Below are 22,941 nucleotides of genomic sequence, written 5' to 3' on the forward strand. Positions count from 1 at the left end.
GTCCCTTCCTCCTCCATCATCTTGCCCCCCCCTCATCTTCTCATCTTAAATGGATGGTTGCATTTGTCTGAATGGGTAAGGGAAGTCCTCCTTCTCCCATTTTCATGTTTTGTGTCTCTGCTCTTGATTTTTGCCTTGTGGTGAGCACGAGGTTAGCATAAAATGTCTCCTGGATAAACTCGTCCCAACCCTATAAGGGTTCCATCCTTTAAGACACCCCTTTCAGGGACACCTGGGTGGCTTAGTTGTTAACTGTCTGCCTTCGGCTCACGTCATGATCCCAGGGTCCTTGGATCAAATCCCACATTGGGCTCCTTGCTCAGCTGGAAGCCTGCTTCTCCCTCTACCTCTGCCTGCCAATGCTCTCTCTCTCTCTTTCTCTCTCTGACAAATAAATAAATAAAATCTTAAAAAAAAAAAAAAGATTCCCCTTTTATATTCCTGGTGTTACAAATTATCTTTATTGTTACAAATTTTTAACCAAGTTGTAGCAGTTATAGTTTTTGTTTGTTTGTTTTTTAAAGATGTTATTTATTTGAGAGAGCATGAGAGGGGTGAGGGGCAGAGGGAGAACCCAACTCCCTGCTGATGTGGGACTTGATCCTGGGACTCCAGGATTATGGCCTGAGCCGAAGGCAGTTGCTTTACAAACTGAGCTACCCAGGTGCCCAGTTATAGTTATTTTTAATGCCCCTTTCCCTTAACATTTATGCTACATTTAAATATGTAACACTATTCTGAAAGAGTTATAGTACTCTAATTCTGAATGTCTGTTTATCATCTTAATCAGAATTTTTTGTGCTTTCATTTTTTTCATTTCAGTTTTAAGAGCTCTTTTCAATAAGGCAGGTCTGGAGCTGGTAAACTCCCCCAGTTAGAGTTTATTTTGGAAAGCCTTTATCTCTCCTTCATATCGGAAGGATAGCTTTGCTAGATAGAATATGTTTGGCTGGGGGGTTTTATCTCTCAATACTCTGGAAATATCATTCCACTCTCCTGGTCTGTAGTTGTTCCTGGGAGATCTGCTGGAACCATCATGGGTGGAGGTTGCCTCCTTTTCCCCCAGGTTGCCTTTAAAATTCTTTATCATTGACTCTTGACTGTTTCATTATAAAGTATATTAGTGAAGGTCTTTTTACATTGAGGTGGGAAGGTGTTCTTTTTGGCAGTGTGGACGTACATGTCCAACTGTCTTCCCAGTTTGGGGAAGTTCTCAAGAATTATTTCTTTAAATAAACTGCCACTCAGCCGTGGTGTCCCCATTTTCCTTAGGTTTTCTTGTCTAATGGAGTATGATAACTCTTGTAGCATTTTTTCACTTCTTAAAACTCTCCAATCTCTCTCCTCTCTCACCAGAATCATTTCTAGATTCCTACCTTCCACATTGCGTGTTCTCTCTCCCATCTGATCTGCAGTTTCCAATGCTTTCTAGTGCACTCTTTATCTATATACTGAGTCCTTCAGCTTCAAAATTTTTGTTTGCTTTTCTCATAATTTCAACCTCTTTGATTAATTTTATTCCTCAATTCATTGAAATGCCCTTCTGAGTTTTCTTGTAGCTCATTGAATTTCTTCATAACTGCTATTTTGAATCTTTTATCAGTGAGAATACAGTGTTTGTGTCTTTGAGTTTGTTGGATAGGCCTTTTCTTTTTGTGAAACCCCATTACTGTGATTTTTTTCATAGTGTATCATGAAGTGAACCTCTGCTGTCATATTTGTAATAGCAAACACCTGTCCTGCTTAGGTGAGGTTTTGTTTCCTTGGATTCTAAGGGTTAGGCGGGTGGTCAGGCAGAAGCCTTTCTTTTGTTGTCCAGAAGGCGGCGCTGTAGCACAAGTTTTTGGTTTCTCTGGTGCTCTAACTGGGAATGGAGCTGAGACCAGGCTGGTTTGCAGTTTTCATTGGACTCAACCTACATTTGGTTTCAAATATCACAAAGAGCCTGGCTGGGGTGCTCTCTTCCTCATTCCGACAACTGTGGGAGATTTATTCTCCCCTGAAGCCTCCTACCTCCTGCCATTTTGGTATCTGACAAATGTGTGGATTGGGACATTGGCCATGTATTAAAGACAGACAGACTCTTTTCCTCGGGCAAGACTGTTTCTGAAATACTCTAATACTGGAGGAGCCTTCAGTCTGAGTTTTAGAAGCTACTAAATTCCCATGTAGTCTCCAGGTACTAATTTATCATGATAAAATAGTGCCACATATTTAGGGATCTTGAGGTTTCTAAATTGTTTCTGCAGCCCCACTCATTCTCCGGAAGTTGTCATGTGTTTTCACTCCCAAGTGAGATCCCTTAATATAGGCAACCTGAAGTCTAAGCCTGCTCACAGAATCAGGCAAAATTTAGAAGTCAGAGGTAGCTGCCAGTCCTCTCGCCTCAGCATGGCCTGAGCCTATCTGTTCTATCGTACTTACTCCTCTTTGCTTTCTCAGATATGTGATTTCTGTAAAAATAAGATTTTTGCAAGTTATGTATTTTTACTTTTTCTGGCAGGAATGAGAGACCTGGTGCTTCCTACTCCTTCCTGAATGAGAAATTCCTGTATACCCAGCTTTTTTGATGTTTTATATTACCTAACATTTCTTAGAAACTATCATTATGTGTGATTGCTATCATTTGCACCAAGCAAGCGCAGTGAAAATGTAGGATCGTTGCCTTTTTATATTAATGCCTGTTTCATGCAGCAGCGTAGGTTTACATCAGGCTGCTTCATCCATTTATCAGCTACTTGTTGAACACCGACCACCCAGGACCTATTCTGCACATGACTGCAGATGTAACAGTGAGCAGAAAACGAGAAAAATACTTGCCCATGCAGTGCTTACATTCTACTTTGAGGAGACCAAGGCAAAATGAAACACAAAGCAAGGTCATAAGCTGAGAATGAGGAAGATGGAGAGTATATCAGATTTTTGATGAGAAAGAGAGAATATGTGACATGGTCAGTTTAGAGAAGAGAAGAGTAAATGGTCTGGGGACACAGCTGAGGACTGCCAGTCGTCGCCAAGCTGTTGGATGTCAGAAGACATGAATTTGAAGTGACTGTGTGTTCTTCAGCCTCTTTGTCAGCTTCTTGGGTGGGAGCACAAGTCAGACAGTCAGAGTCTGCCAAGACTGGGGCCTTCTAGGGTGGGAGTCGTGGAGGAGAGGAGGGCAAAGAGATGGAAGGTGCGTGTGCGAAGCAGGGATTGTAGTGATGGACCTTGGAATCTAACTTGGGTAAATAAGGAAGAAAAGAGAAAAACGGAGTAGTGATTTGCTGTCTTGGTGGGAATGAGCATCACTAAAGTGGTTGCTGGAGTAGTAAGCACACTGTAAAGATAAGAGATAGAGAATGGTATACTTAAAACCAAGTACAGTTACTAAATAATGGAAAAGTGTACAGTAGCATTTCTCAGTAGGTGGACTACTAGCACTCGGGGCAGGGTGATTCTTTGATGAGGGAGACTTTCACATTTTCTAAGATACTGAGCCCTGTTGGTCCCCAGGCACTTAAATACCTTTAGCCATCTCATGGCTACACCTGTTTCAACACCCGCACTCCCTGCTGCATACGCACATAAACATTTCTAAGCTCAGACGAGGTGAGAACCATGGGTCTAGGGTATGATCCAATATGGGTCTAGGGTTTCCTGGTTTTGCTGGAGACCAGCTAAGTTGTTTTGGGCTGCAAATCATAGAATTCTTAGATAATACAGATTTGTTATCTCAGGATGTTAGAAATTAGTGCCAATAGTGAGATTAGCTTCTCTATGATTTTCTTGGCTTTCCTCTCATGATTCTGCCATATGCCAAAATTCCAGATCATGTCTGCACACATGTGGAGACCAAAAGAAGGCTTGCTTCCTTTCATCCATCTGGGAGGCCCCCTAGTGGACTTCTTATCAAGGGACTATCGTTCTCACCAGGTCACATACCTAATTCTTAACCAGTATTGGCAACATAGAATAGGTCCACCATGATTGATTTAAACCATCTTGAGTTTTGACTGGTCTGCTTTGTTAGTGTGCCTGAATTTGGTTCACAAGCAAGAAGGAAAAGCCCCAGCCGTGTTTGTATGGGGGATTTGTGTGCCTGAGAAGCCAGAGTGGATTGTCTATTTTTGATGTTACAGTCACTAAGAATAATAATAAAAAGGGTTGTAATGAAAGAAGGGCAGTCAGTAAACAATGTGTGAAATTGTTAGTCAAAGACAGAATAAAAAAGACAATGGATAATAACTTCAGCAGATGAGTAATGGGCATTTTAGCCCATTACTGGACTAAGTAGGAAAGTGGACAGAGGTAGGAAGGAGGAGCCAGGATAGCTACCTACCTCCATACCCTGCAGGATGTGGAGTCTAGGAGGAAAAGGAGCTGTTGCTAGTATCCACCGGATATCTTTATGTTTCCCTTTTTCTTCCTCTAACTTAGATATCTTTCTAATATGTGTGTGTGTGTGTGTGTGTGTGTGTGTATTTTTTTTTTTTTTTGAGAGAGAGAGCATGTGTATATGTGCGTGTGTGAGTGTGTTGGAGGGAGGGGTGGGAAGGAGAGAGAATCTTAAGCAGACTCAGCATTGAGCATGAGCCCCACATGTGCGGGGCTCAGTCTTACCACCATGAACCGAAATTAAGAGTTAAGTCTTTTAACTTACTCCGCCACCCAGGTGCCCTCTTAGATAATTTTTTAAAACAAATAAAGGATATTCTTTTAAAAATAGTAAGTACAAAATGCATTGATATTTACCATGTTTTGAACCCAAAAAGAAAAGACTAAGAAGTAGTTATTGGATGTAGAAGATCATGGTTGGATACACCATAAGTATATTGTACACCTTTAATTCAAATTAACTAATATTTATGCATACAAATTTCATGATACTATTCTCTGTACAGATGGTGAATTTTAATTAGAAAATCTCCCTCCTCTGAAGGCCACAGTATTTTGGAACTCTGTGTGTGTGTGTGTGGTGTGTTTGCTACCTCTGTCCATCCTGTAAATCCCAGTCTACTAAAATGCACATTTCTTGTCTGCTGGAGTTATGTGTGTGTGTGTGTGTGTGTGTGTGTGTATTATGTATATGTGTGTGTGCGCACACACACATATATACACATGTACACACATTAAACATCAGTAATACATATAGTAATAATATGTAAGCAATAATATAGGTTACATTAAGACAATATAAATAATGTAAGTAGTATAAAACAATAAGTAATGATTTGCATTAACCAAAAATTATGGTGAAGTAATTAAGGTAGAGGCTTATTATTTCAGACCCTGCATAAGATAGCACAGTAACTATTTTAGGACAAAGGTGGTTCATTTCTGATAAAATTGTGTAAAGTTTTCTTTTTTTCCGTATCTTCTGATAATATCTAGGACTAAACCGTAGTAGAGTTAATGTTTCTTAAATACCTTGCATCTTCTGATTAGAACCACAAGAATAATCTTTATCTGAACAAAATCAATGAGCCAAAATCATCTATAGGTGGGCCTCAACTTTCATAACTAAAATTTGGAGGCCAGCATTTCTGTATATCGTATACACTTGACCCTTGAAACAATGTGGGTTTGAACTGGGAGGGTCTTGTGGATTTTCTTCCTTTGTATAAATACAGTACAGCCAGTATGTTTTCTCTTCCTTACAATTTTCTCAGTTACATTTCCTTCTTTTCAGCTTGCCTGATTGTTAGAATATAGTGTATAATACATACAGCATACAAAGGATGTGTCAGTCAGCTGTTGTGTAATTGGTAAGGTTTCTGGCCAACAGGACTCAGTTGTAACTCAGTTGTTAAGTTTTTGGGTCAGAAGTTATACACAGATTTTCAACTGCATTGGGAGGGGGGCAGGGCCCCCAAACACCCCACCCCTGCATTGTTCAAGGTCAACTGTAATAACATCTCTAAACCTCTCTTGACACACCAGACTCTATTTTTAATGAATCATCTGACACAGGAAGTTTTGGGGGTTATCACACAATGACACTTCCTACTAGGATGAATGGGGGCTGAACGGTTATTGACTCACTGGTAGAATTCACCAGCCGTGTTTGACATGGAAAATCTCACATGGTAGTAGGCAGAGCCTCTCCTACATCTATTACACTTTTAAAGAAACATGCATTGGAATTTTGAGACTTAATTGTAATGTGTTTACATGCTTTTTGTGGCTAGGTAGATGTTTTGATCAGAATTCTATAAGGATTTCTCTAGAAAGAAATGCATTGCTCTTAGCTTTAAAAATTTAAAATATGGCCATATTTCTCATTTTTTTCTTTCATTCTCTCTTTTTAAGAGTCAACACAGACTGTTCAAGCTCTACAGTATTCAACTGCTGATGGTCCGCTAACAGCAAGCAAAGATTTAGAAATAAAAACCTTAAAGGAAGAAATTGAAAAACTGAGGAAACAAGTAAGAGGTAAATTTCTGTAATTCACTATTAATTCAATTTAGTAGTTTTTTAAAAAAATGTCTTACCGACACAAAACATTTATTGAGTGCCAGTCATGTGTTACATGATATGAGGGAAGAGCAAGTAAGAATGGTTTCTGCTGGGGGGTCCTGGGGGGCTCAGTTGGTGAAGCATCTGACTCTTGATCCAGCTCAGGTCATGATCTCAGGGTCGTGGGATCGAGCCCTGTGAGGGGCTCTGTGCTCAGTGGGGAGTCTGCTTGAGATTCTCTCTCCTCCCTCGGTTCCCCAACTCCTCCAGTCTCCCTACCCCCCAAATGTGCTCTGTCTCTCTCTCTCTCTCAAACAAAAACAAAACATGTTTCTGCTTCCAGGAAGCTCATATTTTGGTCTGGTGAAAAAACACGTTTGCTATACATGTAGAAAGGCTGTGAGAAAAAGAAGCATAGGTACATTTAGGAAGGGCACCTGACCATGGTTGAAGTTAACAGAGATGATGTTTGGAAGACTTGTTCGTTTGTGACATTTAGTTGGAATCTGTCTGGCTGAACACATATGCGAATCGGGGAAGGAGCGTTAGGAGTGAGGAAGAAGGACAGTGTAGACAAGGGAACCACATGTATGCAGACATCAAGGCATGTGAAAATTTATTTTCTTCCTGACAGTTCCTTTCAGCATATTGATGAGATTTAATTAAAATTAATTTGAACAACAGTTGCTATGCCTATTACATCCATTCATGCGTTTATTCTGTTCCTTCATCAAATATTTATTGGGCATCTGGTGTGTGCCAGGTATTGTTTTAGTCTCTTGGGAGGCAGTACCAAACAAATAAAAAATAATAAAACCTTTGTTTTGCTGGGGTGGAAGGCACACAACAGAATTCAAACAATAATTGTATAACTTTGTAAAAGATAAAGCATATGAGAAGGGTCAAGTACTTAGACATAGAGAAGAATAAAGCAGAGTGGGTCAGAAGTATAAGTATAAAATTCTATAATTTTAGGTAGGGTGGTGTGGGTGTAAGCCTCATTGAGGAGAGAGGTAACATGGGAACAAAAACTTGAAGAAGGTAAGGGCTTAGCTTTGCAGTTAAATGGGAAATACATGTCCCAGGCAGAAGGACCGCCAGTGCAAAGGCCCTGAAGTCAGAATCTGCCTCAAGAGTACAGTTAGGACCCAAAGGACAGTATGGCTGGAGCAGGAGGAACAAGCAGAGGAGAGTGGAGGAGGGTGAGGCCAGAGAAATAAAGGGTTGGGGAGAGCTTGTGGTCCGATCCCTAGAGCCTCACCAACTGTTAAAAGGTTTTTGGCTTTTTCAGTCAATGTAATGGGAGCCTTTTGCAGTGTTTAGAGGCACGGCACCTTATCTAAGTATAAGGAAAGAGGAAAAGGTACTAGTTTATAGTTTAGCTAGATTGTCAGACCTCCAGAAATACCATTTTAAGACCAAAATAAGTGAAGGAGAAGGAAGAATCTCATATAGGGTCTTTTATAAAAAGGACTATGTAAAATGCCATGTTAATACTTTGCTTGTGTTAAATACACATGGAGCTCTTAAATTTGATTATTTATGCTGTTATTTTTAAAGTGGCTGTCTTCCTAAGAGATATCTCTTTATCAGATTTCTGTAGCTTTATCTTTCTAAAATTAAGTTAGGTTAGGAATATGATAAGCAGAATCCTTTGCTTTGCTATGAACAGCAATTCATCAATAGCAGTGAATGTGTTAGAGTTCTTTGACATTGAAAAGGCAGCAGAGCACAAGACCAGCTGGGGGGGGTCAGTGATTTATTTTAAAGAGGTTAAATGGTTTGGGATGACTTCTTCATAAGCCCATCTTACTTATTAGCTCGAAGAGTGTTTGTCTTTTTTAATTGATTCCTTAGGATTTTCTATGCTGATCATCATGCATCTGCAAATAGTAACAGTTGTATTTTTGCCTGTTTGCTCTGTATACTTTTTATTTCCTTTTATTGCACTGGCTAGAATTTGCAGCACTATTTTGAAGAAGAGGGTGAGAACAGACATTCTGGCTTCCTGAGAGAGGGGTAGCATTCAATTCAGTCTTTCACTGTCAGGTGCAATATTAGCTACAGGTTTTTTACTGACACTTTACCAAGAAAGAAGTTCCCATTGAGTCCTATATTTCTAAGGGTTTTTTATTGCAAATGGTTGTTGAAATTTGTCGAATATTTTTTTTTGCATTTATTGATAGGAATATGTGATCCCCCCCCCCCTGTAGTTAACCTGTTAATATGGTGGATAGATTGGTTGATTTTGAAATCTTGAACCAAATTTATATCCGTAGAATATACGCATTACTGGTCATGGTGTGTAATTATTTTTGCATATTACTTAATTTTATTCCTAGTATTTTGTTAAGCATTTTTGCATCTATATACATGAGGGATATTGGCCTTTGGTTTTCTTTCTCTTTATTTTTACTGTCTTGGTTTTTGTTCTTTTGTTTACTTACTGAGATATAATTGACATACATTATATTAGTTTTAAGTATACACATAGTGATTCAGTATTTGCATATTTCATTAAATGATCAGCACAGGAAGTCTAGTTAACTCCCAGCAGTACACATAATTACAGAATTACAGAATTTTTTTCTTGTGATTAGAAATTTTAAGAGCTATTCTCTCTTATACATTCATTTTAAATGTATAGTATAGTCTCATTAACTGTAGTCCTTGTGCTGTGCATTATACCCCTAAGACAGACTTCTTATATAACTAGAGGTTTGTACCTGTAGCACCTTTATTTACCCCTTAACTTGCCCTGCACCCCTGCCTCTTGGAACCACCAATCTATTCTCTGAGTTCAGTTTTGTTTCAGTTTTGGTTGTTTTTATTTTTAGATTCCAAATGTGAGTGAGATCATTACAGTATTTGTCTTTCTTTTACTTATTTCACTTAACATATTTCCCTCAGGGTCCATCAATGTTGTTGGAAATGGCAAGGTATACTTCATTTCAGTGGCTCGGTAGTATTGCATGTACATATACCCCACAGTTTCCTCATCTGTTTGTCCGTCAGTGGACATTTAGTTTGCTTTCCTGCCTTACGAATAATCCTGCACAAAACGTGGAAATGCATGTATCTTTGCAGTTCACTGTTTTTGTTTTCTTTGGATCAATACTCAGAAGTGGAATTGCTGAAACCTGTGGTAGTTCTGTTTTTAATTTTTTGAGGAAACTCCTTGCTCTTTTCCAAAGTGACTACATCAATTTACATTTTCACCAACAGTGTACAAATATTGCCCTTTATCCACATCCTTGCCAGATCTTATTATTTCTTATTTTTTGAATAACAGCCATTCTAGTAGATGCAAGTTGATCTCTCACTGTGGTTTTTATTGGCATTTCCTGACAATTTATGATGTTGTACCTTTTCATGTACCTGTTGGCCATCTCTATGTCTTCTTTGGAAAAAAATGTCTATTCAGATCCATTGTCCATTTTAAAAATCGGATTATTTGTTTGCTATTGAGTTTATGAATTTTTAACATACATTTTTGGGCTACCTGGGTGACTCAGTCGGTTAAGCATCTGCATTCAGCTCAGGTCATGATCTCGGGGTCCTGGGTTTGAGCCCCATGTTGGGTTCCCTGCTTGGTGGGGAACCTGCTTCTCCCTCTCCACCCCCCCACCTCCCCACTCATGGTCTCTTTCAGTATCTATCTCTCTCAAATAAATAAAATCTTTTAACAGAGATCACAAGTAGGCAGAGAGGCAGGCAGAGAAAGAAGGGGAAGCAGGCTCCCTGCTGAGCAGAGAGCCCAACTCGGGGCTCGATCCCAGGACCCCGGGATCATGACCTGAGCCGAAGGTAGAGGCTCAACCCACTGAGCCACCCAGGCGCCCCGAAAAGAAAATATATTTTTAATATTAATCCCTTATCAGATAAATGATTGGTGAATATTTTCTCCCATCCATTGGTTTCCTTTTTATTTTGTTGATGGTTTCCTTTGCTATTTGGAAGTACGTTTGATGTAGTCCACTTGTTGATTTTTGCTTTTGGTGCTCCTTGTGTGGCTGTGGTATCAGTGTAATGCTGGCCACATAAAATGAGTTTGGAAAGATCTCCTCCTGTTCCGTTTTTTAGAAGAGTTTGAAAAGGATTGGTATAATTCTTTTTTAAAATGTTTGGTAGAATTCACCAGTAAAATCATCAGGCCCTGGGTTTTTCTTTCATCGTTCTTACTCATTATTATTGGTTTGTTCAGATTTTTTAATTTATTCACAGTTCGGTCTTACTTAGTTGTATGTTTCTGTAAATTTACCAGTTTCTTCTAGGTTATCCAGTTTACTGGCATGTGATCATTCATAGTAGTCTCTAGTAGTCTCAGAATAGAAATACAAATGCCTTTGTATTTCTGCGCTGCCCATTTAAATGTTTCCTCTTCATTTCTGATTTTAATTTGTATGAATTCCCCCCCTTTTCTTTTAGCCTACCTAAAGTTTTGCCAATTTTGACTGTCTTTTCAGAAAACAATCTTAGTTTCTTTGATCTTTTCTTCTGTTTTCCTGATGTTTATTTCATTTATTGCTGCTCTGATCTTTGTAAACTACATTCTTCTGCTAACTTTAGATTTATTTGTTTCTAACTGATATTTAAAGTTAGGTCTTTGAGACCTTTCATTTTTTTATCACCATGAATTTCCTTTCTAGAGCTACTTTTGCCATATTCTATGAGTTTTGGTGTATGTTGTTTCCATTTTTGTTTGTTACAAGATTTTTTTTTTAAAGATTTTATTTATTTATTTACTTAACAGACAGAAAGAGATCACAAGCAGGCAGAGAGGCAGGCAGAGAGAAAGACGGAAGCAGGCTCCCGGCTGAAAAGAGAGCCCAATGCGGAGCTCGATCCTAGGACCCTGAGACCATGACCTGAGCTGAAAGCAGAGACTTAACCCACTGAGCCACCCAGGCGTCCCTACAAGATTTTTTTTATTTCCCTTTTATTTTTGTGGTCCTTTGGTTGTTCAGGAGTGTATTGTTCAATTTCTGTACTTTTATGAGTTATCCAGTTTCCTCCTTTATTGATGTCTAGTATCATAATTTTGTGCTTAGAAAAGATCCTTGGTGTGATTTCATTTTTTGCTAAATTTCTTAAGACTTGTTTTATAAGCTAATTTTTGATGTATCCTGGTTCATATGTGTTTGGGAAGAATATATCTTCTGCTGTTGGATGGAACGTTCTGTATATGTCTGTTAGATCCATTTGGCCTATACTTCTCATTCAGTGTTTCCTTACTGATTTTTTTTTTTGTCTGAATGATATATCTGTTGTTGGAAGTAGGGTATTGAAGTCCCCTACTATTATTCTGTTATCTGTTTCTCCCTTCACATCTGTTGTATCTGCTCAATATATTTAGGTGCTACAATAGTGGGTGCATATATATTTACAATTACCCTATCTTCTGTGAAGAATTGACCTTTTTTTTTTTTAAGATTTATTTATTTATTTATTTGACAGACAGAGATCACAAGTAGGCAGAGAGGCAGGCAGAGAGAAAGAGGAGGAAGCAGGCTCCCCACTTGAGTAGAGAGCCCGATGCGGGGTTCGATCCCAGGACCCTGAGATCATGACCTGAGCCGAAAGCAGAGGCTTTAACCCACTGAGCCACCCTGGCGCCCAACGAATTGACCTTTTTATTTTTACACAATAACCTTCTTATCTCTTGTTACTATTCTTCACTTAATATTTATTCTATTTTAGCGACACTTGTCCTCTTTTGGTTTCCACTTGCATGGAGAATCTTGTTTTGTCCCTTCATTTTGAGTCTTTGTGTCTCCTTAAAGCTGAAATGAGCCTTTTATAGGCAACATATGGCTGGGTCTTGTTTTTTAATCCGTCCAGCCACTCTAGGTCTTTTTGTTGGAGAATTTAATCCATTTATATTTAAAGTAATTATTACTAGGTATGGATTTACTAATGTCATCCTTTTAATTGTTTTCTGATGTTTTGTACTTCCTTGGTTTCTCTCTTCCTCTCTTACTGGCTTCGTTTGTAAATTGATTTTCTGTAGTGTTATGCTTTGATTCTCTTCTTTTTATCTGTTATATACCTCTTGTAGCCATTTGCTTTATGGTTACTGTGAAGCTTACATAATATACCTTAGTTGTAACAGTCTGTTTTATGTTGATACCAATTGTTTATTTTCCTGGTTTATTTTATAATTGCTTTGATTTGAAAGTTGATTTAAAATTTTGATTTGAAAATTGATTTGAAAAATACTTTTGATGAACAGTATTTTTATCATATGTTTTAGAAACACAGAAACAATATATGTTTTAGAAACACATATTTCCTTCAACTATAAAGTGTAATTTAGAAAACTGAAAAGAAGAAAAAAATCCTTGCAGATTTACCCATACTTTATATACTATGCTCTTTCTTTCTTCCTGATATTTCTGAGCTCCTTGTTCTGTCATTTGTTTTCTCTTTAGATAATTTCCTTTTGCCATTTTTTTAAAAGATAACTCTGCTATCAGCAAATTCTCTTAGCTTTTATTCATCTGAAAATGTCTCAATTTTCTCTTTATTACTGAAGAGTATTTTTGCAAAGCATAGGATCCTGAGTTGATAGTTCTTTTATTTTCAGCATCTGAAAAATATTGTACAACTTTCTTAGGACTCCCCACCTAGTTTTTGACAGGTGGGGATACTCACCACTATACAAACGAGGAAGGACTCCCAAGTTTTTAAGGAGAAATTTGCTATTATTTTTTTATCTAAGGTGTTGTTTTTATCTGACTGCTTGCAAGGTTTTCTCCTTTTATAGTTTTCTGATGTTTAATGGTGTGTTTTGGCATGGATTACTTTGGGTCTATTCTGTTTGGGATTCATTCATGTGTAGGTTTACGTGCCTTACTAAATTTGGTATGTTTCTAGACCTTACTTTTTTTAATACTTTTACAGACCTGCCTACTTTCTCTTCTCTTTCTGGGACTCTGATGACATGGATGTTAGATCTTTTGTTACCAGCCCACAAATATTTGAGTCTCTTTTCATTTTTGTTTTCATTCTCTTTTTTCTCTGCTGTTCAAATTGGTCATATCTAGTATTTTATCTCCCATTTCACTGATTCTTTCCTCCAATCCCTGTTGAATCCATCCACCCATATTTCCATTTTATTTATTTCTAAAATTTCCGTTTTGTTTTTTGTAAACTTCTGTTTCTTTGCTGAGACTTCTTGTATTTTTGCCTGGGTCTTCTGTTGTTGATTTATTTAAGATATATTCATAATATCTCAGTAAAACATTTTTGGCATAGCTATTTTAATGTCTTGTCAGATATTTTTTAAAAGATTTTATTTATTTTAGAGAGAGAGTTGAGAGCATGCTAGCAGGGGAGTGTCAAAGGGCAAGAGAGAGAGACTCTTTCTAAAGATTTATTTATTTATTTGACAGAGAGAGAGAGAGATGATGAGAGAGGGAACAGAAGCAGGGGGAATGAGAGACGAAGAAGAAGGCTTCCCACTGAGCAGGGAGCCTGATATGGGAGTTGATCCCAGAACCCTGGGATCATGACCTGAGTCACAAGCAGATGCTTAACCACCTGAGCCACCCAGGTGCCCCAGGGAGAGAGAATCTTAAATGCACAGCCAGACACGGGCCTTGTTCTTATGACTCTGAGATCATGACCTGAGCCAAAATCAAGAATCAGATACTTACCAACTGCACCACCCAGGTGCCCTTTGTCAGATGCTATTTCTAGCATCTCTACTATTTCAGTGTCAGCATCTCTTGATTTTCTTTTCTCATTCAAGTTGAGATTCTCCTGTTTCCTGATAGGATGAGTGATTTTCAGTTAGTGACTCTGAATCTTATTTAAACCTTCCATTTTAGCTGGCTTTTCCCAACACCACTCCAGCAGTGGTGGATTGCTAGGTGGAGATAAAAGTTCAGTTTTCCCACTAGGCCTCCCTTGACACCCAAAGAGGGGCTCCCTGTTCTCCCTGGAAGAGGTTGGGTATTCCAGTCCCCCACCTAGTCTCCACTGACACTGTGGTAGGCCTGGCCTTACTACTGTTGGGCAGTGGTGGACATTCTTGCTTCTTCTGACACCATCCCAATGTGGGGACAGTGGAGAAACTCACTGCCATTTGGTGGGGTATGAAAGTACTGGTTGGTCACATGGTCTCCACTGACACTGCATGTGGGATATGCTTGTTAGCAACCAGTGGAGTTGAATATTCTGGCCCTTTGCCAGTCCTCTCTTCACGGTGTTTTGGGCACCTCATCATAGCCTTATGGGATTGGAACTCTAACTCCTCACATGTCCTTTGCTGATGGAAGTGGTCATGGGGGCCAGTTGTGTGTGATGTTTAACTTGAGTGGAATAGTTACTTCCTGAAAGTGTCTGTCTTGCTAGTTTGCTCCTTTCCTGGTACTTTGGGTATAAAGTGTAGGTTTTTATTGGGGCATGTTGGCATTTCTGGGTTGCTGGTTTTTTGAGCTCTGTGTCTAGGAAATATGAACCAGAAAGAAAACCCAGGGAACTTCCCACTGTGTTGGTCCAGCATTCCTGACACCACCATGTCACATTCCTTTGTCCCTGCCAGTCATCCTTGTCTCTCTAAATTTCAATCTTCTCATGTTTGCTCTATATATGATGTCAGGAGTTTTCATTGCACTTAATGGAAGGAGAGAGAAGTACATCTCTTCCATCTTTCTGGAAGCAGAGGTCCCCTGAGTAAGCTCTTCACATGCAAACCCCATCACATTGCAGCTTCAGCATACATGCTTAGATGTCTTCTGTGGAGCCCCACTGGCTCCAGGATGAGAGTAAAGTTTCTCATTTTTTTCCAAGGTCCTTTATTATTGCTCATGTATTTGCCTCTCCAGTTTCTTGTCTTGTTACTACACCTCAGCGGCTAATTCCCGCCATAGTGAGCTACTCTTAGGCCTACTTGATCACCTTCAGAGTTTTTACATACTTTGTGTTGTTTTAACTCTTTTCTTTCTCCAGCCCCTCATTTTTCCTTCCTTCCCTCTTTCCTTCCTCATTTGTTCATTTTTGCTTCTTTGTTTGCTGGAAACATTCTTCACCTGGCCAACTTAGATTCCTCTATAATACATTTTACCACTGACCTAGTTTCTATTTGACTGTTGCTGTACTTCCCTCATCTCACTACTAGACTGTGAGATCTTGAAAGTGGGAACTTTGACCATTTTATTTATTGCTATGTCCAAGTGGTGGAAAAGCATGACACATACAATCCCCCAGTCAGTATTTGTTGATAAGTGAGTGACAAAAGTGGAACTTCACTCTTGGAAACCTCTGATTGCTTCCTGGGGTTTCCCTACCTTGTGTATTTACGGGCAGTTCCCAACACACTCGTGCCTTACGTACGAATCAGTGGTGCCTACATGTAGTTACCATTGAACTCCTGTTGTCTGAGATTTCCTTCTTTACTTTACTGCTTCCTTCCCCCTAAACTCATGCTTCTGTGACTGCTCTTCACTTCTGATGACTGAGCTGTTCCCAGGAGCGGGACAGAAGCACTGAAAATGACATTGAGAGAAAGGGAAAATCCTCTTTTTAGTATTCTTCCTTCCCAGCCTCTCTCTTCTTGGCTGTGTGCTGGTCTCTGTGCCCTCCATTGCACTTCATCTCTTCAGTATCATTTGTTCAATTTTAGACCCTTTTTATTTTGGTAAAATGCATGTTACAATTTTTAAATGTACAGATCAGTGGCATTAAACACATTCACATGCTGTGCAGTCATCACCTGCCATCTCCACGGCCTGTCCACGGCCTGTCCTCTTCGAGAACAGAAACTCTCCACCCCTCAAATGCCAGCTCCACATTCCTCCCATCCCCACCCCCTGGCAAGCCCCTGTTCTCCTTTCTGTTCCTCTGAATTTGACCAGGACCTCATTTATGTGCAAACAATATCTGTGGTTTTGTGACTAACCTATGTCACTTAGCATAGGGTCTTCAAGGTTTATTCATGTCCTAGCTGATGTTAGAATGTCTTTCCTTGGAAAATTGGTCAGCCACATGCAGAAGAATGAAACTGGACCATTTCCTTACACCACACACAAAAATAGACTCAAAATTGATGAAAGACCTCAATGTGAGACAAGAATCTGTCAAAAATCCTTGAGAACGCAGGCAGCAACCTCTTCTCAATTGCAGCAACTTCTTCCTAGAAACATTGCCAAAGGCAAAGGAAGAAAGGGCAAAATTGAACTATTGGGACTTCATCAAGATAAAAAGCTTTTGCACAACAAAGGAAACAGTCAACAAAACCAAAAGACAACTGACAGAACAGGAGAAGATATTCGCAAATGACATACCAGATAAAGGCTAGTATCCAAAATCTATAAAGAACTTACCAAACTCAGCACCCAAAGAACAAAAAATCAAATCAAGAAGTGGTCAGAAGACTTGAACAGACATATCTGCAAAGAAAGGCATCCAAATGGCCAACAAACACATGAAGAAGTGCTCCACATTACTCGGCATCAGGGAAATACAAATCAAAACCACAGTGAGAGACCACCTCACACTAGTCAGAATGGCTAAAATTAACAAGTCAGGAGATGACAGATGTTGACGAGGATGTGGAGAAAGGGTAACCCTCCTACACTGTTGGCAGGAATGCAAGCTCGTTGCAGCCACTCTGGAAAACAGTGTGGAGGTTCCTCAAAAAGTTGAAAATAGAGCTACCCTACGACTCAGCAATCGCACTATTGGGTATTTACCCCAAAGATACAAATGTAGTGTATCTGAGGGGGCACGTGCACTCCAGTGTTAGAGCAGCAGTGTCCACAATAGCCGAACTGTGGAAAGAGCCTTGAGGTCCAACAACAGATGAATGGTTAAAGAAGCTGTGATACACACACACACACACACACACACACACACACACACGTGTGTATATATGTTTATATATATATATATGTGTGTGTATATATGTAAATATATATATATACCTGTGTGTGTGTGTATATATATATATATATATATATATACAGATATACATACACACACAATGGAATATTATGCAGCCATCAAAAGAAATGAAATCTTACCATTTGCAATGATGCAGCTGGAACTAGAGGGTATTATGCTAAGCAAAATAAGCCAATCAGAGAAAGAGAATTATCATATGATCGCTCTGATATGAGGAATTTGAGAGGCAGGGCAGGGGGCCATGGGGGAAAGGGTGGGAAAAAATGAAACAAGCTGGGCTGGGGAGGGAGAGAAACCATAAGAGACTCTTAATCTCAGGAAAGAAACTGAGAGTTGTTGGGAAGTGGAGGGGAATAGACACTGGGGAGGGTATGTACAATGGTGAATGCTGTGAATTGTGTAAGACTGACGGTTCACAGACCTGTACCCCTGAAGCAAAGAATACATTATATGTTAAAAAAAGATTGTCCTTCCTTAATACAGCATCCTACTGTGTATATGTAAACACTCTGTGTTGTTTATTCATTCATCTGTTGGCCAGTGCTGGGGTGGCTTTCTCCTTTTGTTTGTTGTAAATAATGCTGCTGTGCACATGAGGGTACATGTCTTTGTTCAAGTCCCTGCTTTCTCTTCTTTTGGGCACATAGCAGGAAGTGGGATTCCTGAATTTATATGGAAATTCTGTGTTTAACATTTTTAGGAATTGCCACCCCCGTTTTCTACAGAGGTCGTACTATTTACATTCCCACGAGCAACGTTCATTTACTGTTAATTCAGTCCGTGAACATTTTTATGGACTTGCTACTCTATACCAAAAATTATAGTAGGCACCAGAGGCGTAGTGGTCAGGCGGAGGGTAATTATCATCTGTGTCTCATTCGTAATTACACCCACACTGCCTTAAACATTTGACATAAGAGCTAGAGATAAGCATAGGCTCCCTCAGGACTTGCCTGATGAGTGGCCCTGACTATACCTGTGGCTGTTTAAAACAAAACAAAACAAAACAAAAATCTGTCCAAATCACCTTGTAAATGCTGTCCTTCTAGCTACTTTTTAGGATTTTTTTTTTAAGATTTTATTTATTTATTTGACAGAGATCACAAGTAGGCAGAGAGGCAGGCAGAGAGAGAGGGGAGAAAGCAGGCTCCCTGCTGAGCAGAGAGCCCAATGTGGGGCTCGATCCCAGAACCCTGGGATCATGACCTGAACCGAAGGCAGAGGCTTTAACCCCACTGAGCCACCCAGGCACCCCTAACTACTTTTTAAGCCAGATCTTTGTGTGAACAAGTAAGCATCATCAGTGTCTATCTTTTCTTTCCCTATGTCAATGTTTTATAATGTATTTAAACTCCTAGAAAAGTTAATGTTTGTAATTACTTAAAATTTCTTTTTAAAATCTGCTTTTCTCATCACGTTCCAAGCTCCCAAGAGGGCAGCTAAATAGATGCTCAATACATACTTGTTGACCATCTGCAGTTAGAAATAGAAGTTCTTCCTCTTATTAATGTTTCTCCATGAGACGAGAAAGGAATGGTTTCTTCCTTCCTAAATAGAAAAGTCACTGAAACCTCTAATGTGCTTTGTATCCCCCTTTGTTTTGTTGCCTCGAGATGGGTGATTTGTTCCTCCATGCTCTGTCTCTTCAGCACCAAACTCTTTCACTCCTCCCTCTCTCTCTCTGTATCCCACACACACTACAACATGTCAGTAAAGGACGAAAGATAGTGAATGGGGGGGGGGGGCAGAAATAGGGGAACCTGTTTTGCCCCATCATGATTCGAAGTCAGATCTCTAAACACCTCAGAAGTTCTGCATTATTTTAGGAGTAAGGAAGAAGCTGTGAATCAGGACGAGGTGCTTTGATGGTTCTACCCCTACTCCCTGCACCGCATTCCCCCCTTGCAGTTTGCCTGGGCTCCACTCTGAGTGATTCCCCGAGCTCCCGTTTAACCTGTCACACAATGTGCATTTCATTTCTTCTTCATTTATGTCTTGAAGGGTGTTACTCTTGTCTTCCTGACTTGGTCATCTCCTCTAGACAAGAGACTCCATTCTCTTATATGCCACACAGTGCAAAGAAAACTAATTTTCTGTGTGTTAATCCCTTATTAAATCCTCATTGCTAACAGATTGAATCTGGCAGTTGTGCTAGCAGCCGTGAGCTAAGAGCCATTTAGTTGGGATGAGCTAACCCCCTTTGCTAGTACTGCTTCTTCTATTTATTCACTAAAACTGGTTTTTAATTAGTTCATCTAAATGCTATGGCTAATCATGGTGCATGAGATATTTTTTGGTAGTCTTGGAGGATTTATTTTTTTTTTAAAGATTTTTTGTTTGTTTGTTTATTTGACAGAGCACAAGCAGGGGGAGTGGGAAAGGGGGAAACAGGCTCCCTGCTGAGCAGGGAGCCCCATGTGGTGCTCAACCCCAGGATCTGGGAATCACAATCTGAACCAAAGGCAGATACTTAACCAACTAACCACCCAGGTGCCCTGTCTTTGAGGATTTCTTTCAAAATTTTAATCCAATTCACTCTGTTGTAGTAATGTAAACAATTCCTGCAACTTAGCCATTTTAAGTGGTTGGCCAAAATTCAGTGCATTCTGGATTTTTTAGATTTGGGTTTTTTATCTTTGGGGAATGCAAAATTCTGTGTATATCAAATGCAAGTGTAATGCTTCTCTTCATATGGTAAGATTTTATAAATAATTGAGTTTGTCTTCTCCATTTGGTCTACCTGAAACATGAAAATGTGACATAAAATTTATATATATACCTAACAACTCTGCTGCAAAGCAGCTGAAGCAAAATGGCTGGGATAGAACTGGAATATAACCTACACTGAAGGAAGACAAGAAACCAGCCTTGAAAGTTGTCAAAGCTATCCCGCAGAATCATTTTGCCATAAATTTTATGTGATGCAGACATTTTATGAAACACTGATTTCCTTTTGGTTTCTAACAAAAAGCAGTTGAGATAAGCGAATGACTCAGTAATTTGCAAAAAACTTTAACATGCTAGGGAAGAGCTCTTCAGAGCGCAAGAAAGGAAATGGATATTCTCAGAAGGGATTACAAAACAGGCCATATGACTACTTCATCCTGACATACCTTAACCGTAAAATGGGATTGATGTTAGCCATGTTCACATACTCAATTTTGACACCAAATAATTAGAAATAACAAATTATTGAATTCTAAAAAAAGTTTAAAAATTTAACAGAAAAATATCACTTAAAAATGTTCCAAAGAAATTAGTCAAACAAAATTTCCTACATGAAATGCTAAAATTTGAGAATATGATAAAATATAATTTTCTGAATATGACTACATATCCTATGATCTTTAAGAGTAAACATCCTATGATCCTTTAGTGAAACATTCTTCAAGTGAAACATTTGTTTAGACTATTCAAATTATATTATTAGACAAAATGAAAACTGGTTAAATGAAACTTCACAGATACTTTTGAAAATTGGTAAAAAACGATCTTATCCCTTAATGTATTTAGACTTTCAAAATACGTAAGATAAACAAGCTCTTTAATAAATCTATGAGCTTAGGGCACTAAATATCAGTAAATTATTTTATTTAAGCAATCTAGCACCATTTAGTATATGTTACATTAGTGCATTTTAGTGACTTTTTGACCATGAGACTTACCTATACTCGTGAAATGGTCTTTTCAAAAGGACTGGTATATTTGAAACACTACTTCATTTATTGAAAGCATTCAACTCGGTGTGCAGTATTTTGTGCACCTGTTTCCACACTTGAATTTGCAAGACCTGGGGATCTTGTTCAAATACAGATCTGATTCATTAAGTCTGGGTGGGGCCCAGGATTCTGCATTTCTGACAAGCTTCCAGAGGATGCTAATGCTCCTTGCCTGGAAACAACATGCAGAGTAACAGGGTTGTAAAGAATAGAAAATACCGGGTTCAGAAGTCCACAATGAATGTGTTTAGATTTTTCTGTTTTTATGGGCTTTAGTTCTTTAATTTGCTAATTTACTTTTGATGCCAGGAATATTTTATATCAATTTATTAACATTTATTTAAGCGTGTATCAAAATTAGTGATTTTATTTTGCTTCCTAATACCTCTTCTGAAGTGATAATGTTAAGTATTGTTTGATAACCTTATTTTTCCAGTTGGAAAGGCTGATGCGGGAGTTCTGAGCTGTCGTCTTTCTTCAGATACTGACCTCAGGCTAGATACTCAGTTCCCTAGGCCTTAGTTTCCTCTTCTAGATCAGAGGTCTTCAAACACTTGCTTTCAGAAATCAGAGTATGTGCTTCAGATGAGCACTGGTGAAACAGGGCTGTGGGTCTGCACCCATTACAAGCACAGCCCTCTTACAATAATTTGACGAATATAGGCACACGAACATTAATAAACATCCATAGAAGAATACCATTTTGTCAGTTTGGTTGGCTTTGTCGTTTTTATTACTTTTAAGCTTTTAATTGGTTCTAAAGGTACCTTGTTGGAAGTCTGGTCATCTTTTTCTAATAGAAATGTAAGGCACTTTTGTACGCAGGTTTCATGCAGCTCCACACTGGCATTAGTTTGCACCGTCTTTACAGTGAACTTGCTAAGCACTTAATTGTTCAGAGTCATAGTCATAGTGGTATGCGGTGTCCGTAAGCCAAAACCAAATACAGAATACTTTATTTTTAAATAAAATTGGTAGTGTTGAAACCTTGATTTCAAACATAATGTTTTTATACAAATAGTAAAATAACCACCATCTTCTCTTTTTAGAATCAAGTCACTTAGAACAACAGCTTGAGGAGGCCAACTCTGTGAGGAGAGAGCTAGATGATGCTTTTCGACAAATCAAGGCTTATGAAAAACAAATCAAAACACTACAACAAGAAAGGGAAGAATTAAACAAGGTAAAAATACGTGGATAGATTGTTAAAGCTGCTTTTGAATTCTTAACCTTGTTTAATTTGTATACTGAAAGCTTTCCTAGTAAATTACAGTAACATAAAGTATATTTTGTCTGTAAAATATCTGTTTAAAGATTTAGGAATTATTTTGGTGTATTTCATTTGATTAGTAGCTAGTAATGAGGTAACTTTTATATTCTCAAGATTTTAAAGTTCAGAATCATTTGTTCTTTTGAGAAGTTAATAATCAAAGGACTTAATTAAAAGTAAATGTTGGGCACCTGGGTGGATTAGTTGGTTGGGCAACTGCCTTCGGCTAGGGTCATGATTCTGGAGTCCCCGGATCAAGTCTCACATCGGGCTCCCTGCTCAGTGGGGAATCTGCTGCTCACTCCATCCCTCTCCCTTCTCATGCGTGCTCTCTCTCTCTCAATCTCTCTCTCTCTCAAATAAATAAATCTTTAAAGATAAATAAGTGTTATTGAAAAATATTAAAAAGAAATAAGTAAATAGTAAGCCATAGTTAGTATCTATGGAAAAATTTAAAATATAGGCGTATTTTCATTGTGATTTGCTGATATGAACATTTTAAAAAGATTAAAATAAAAATCTTTTAGTGTTTTAATTATCTTTTAAAATGTCAGTTTATCTTTCAAAGCATGGATGAACAAGCTAAATTTATTTTCATAAGAA

General features: G+C 38.7%; 1 protein-coding gene across 23 annotated transcripts in view; it reads left to right on the plus strand.

Annotated features, from left to right (window-relative positions):
* CDC42BPA (CDC42 binding protein kinase alpha) overlaps positions 1–22,941 on the plus strand; it is a 329,433-nt gene that overhangs the window by 183,670 nt on the left and 122,822 nt on the right. For all 23 annotated transcript variants that reach the window (XM_082702369.1, XM_082702391.1, XM_082702387.1 and 20 more), the window contains exons 11-12: positions 6,295–6,417; positions 22,118–22,251. In XM_082702369.1, the coding sequence (XP_082558495.1) occupies positions 6,295–6,417; positions 22,118–22,251 (257 nt within the window). The remainder of the gene's footprint in view (positions 1–6,294; positions 6,418–22,117; positions 22,252–22,941) is intronic.

Source organism: Mustela nivalis (genome assembly GCF_964662115.1).
Source record: "Mustela nivalis genome assembly, chromosome: 16".
Lineage (NCBI taxonomy): Eukaryota > Metazoa > Chordata > Mammalia > Carnivora > Mustelidae > Mustela > Mustela nivalis.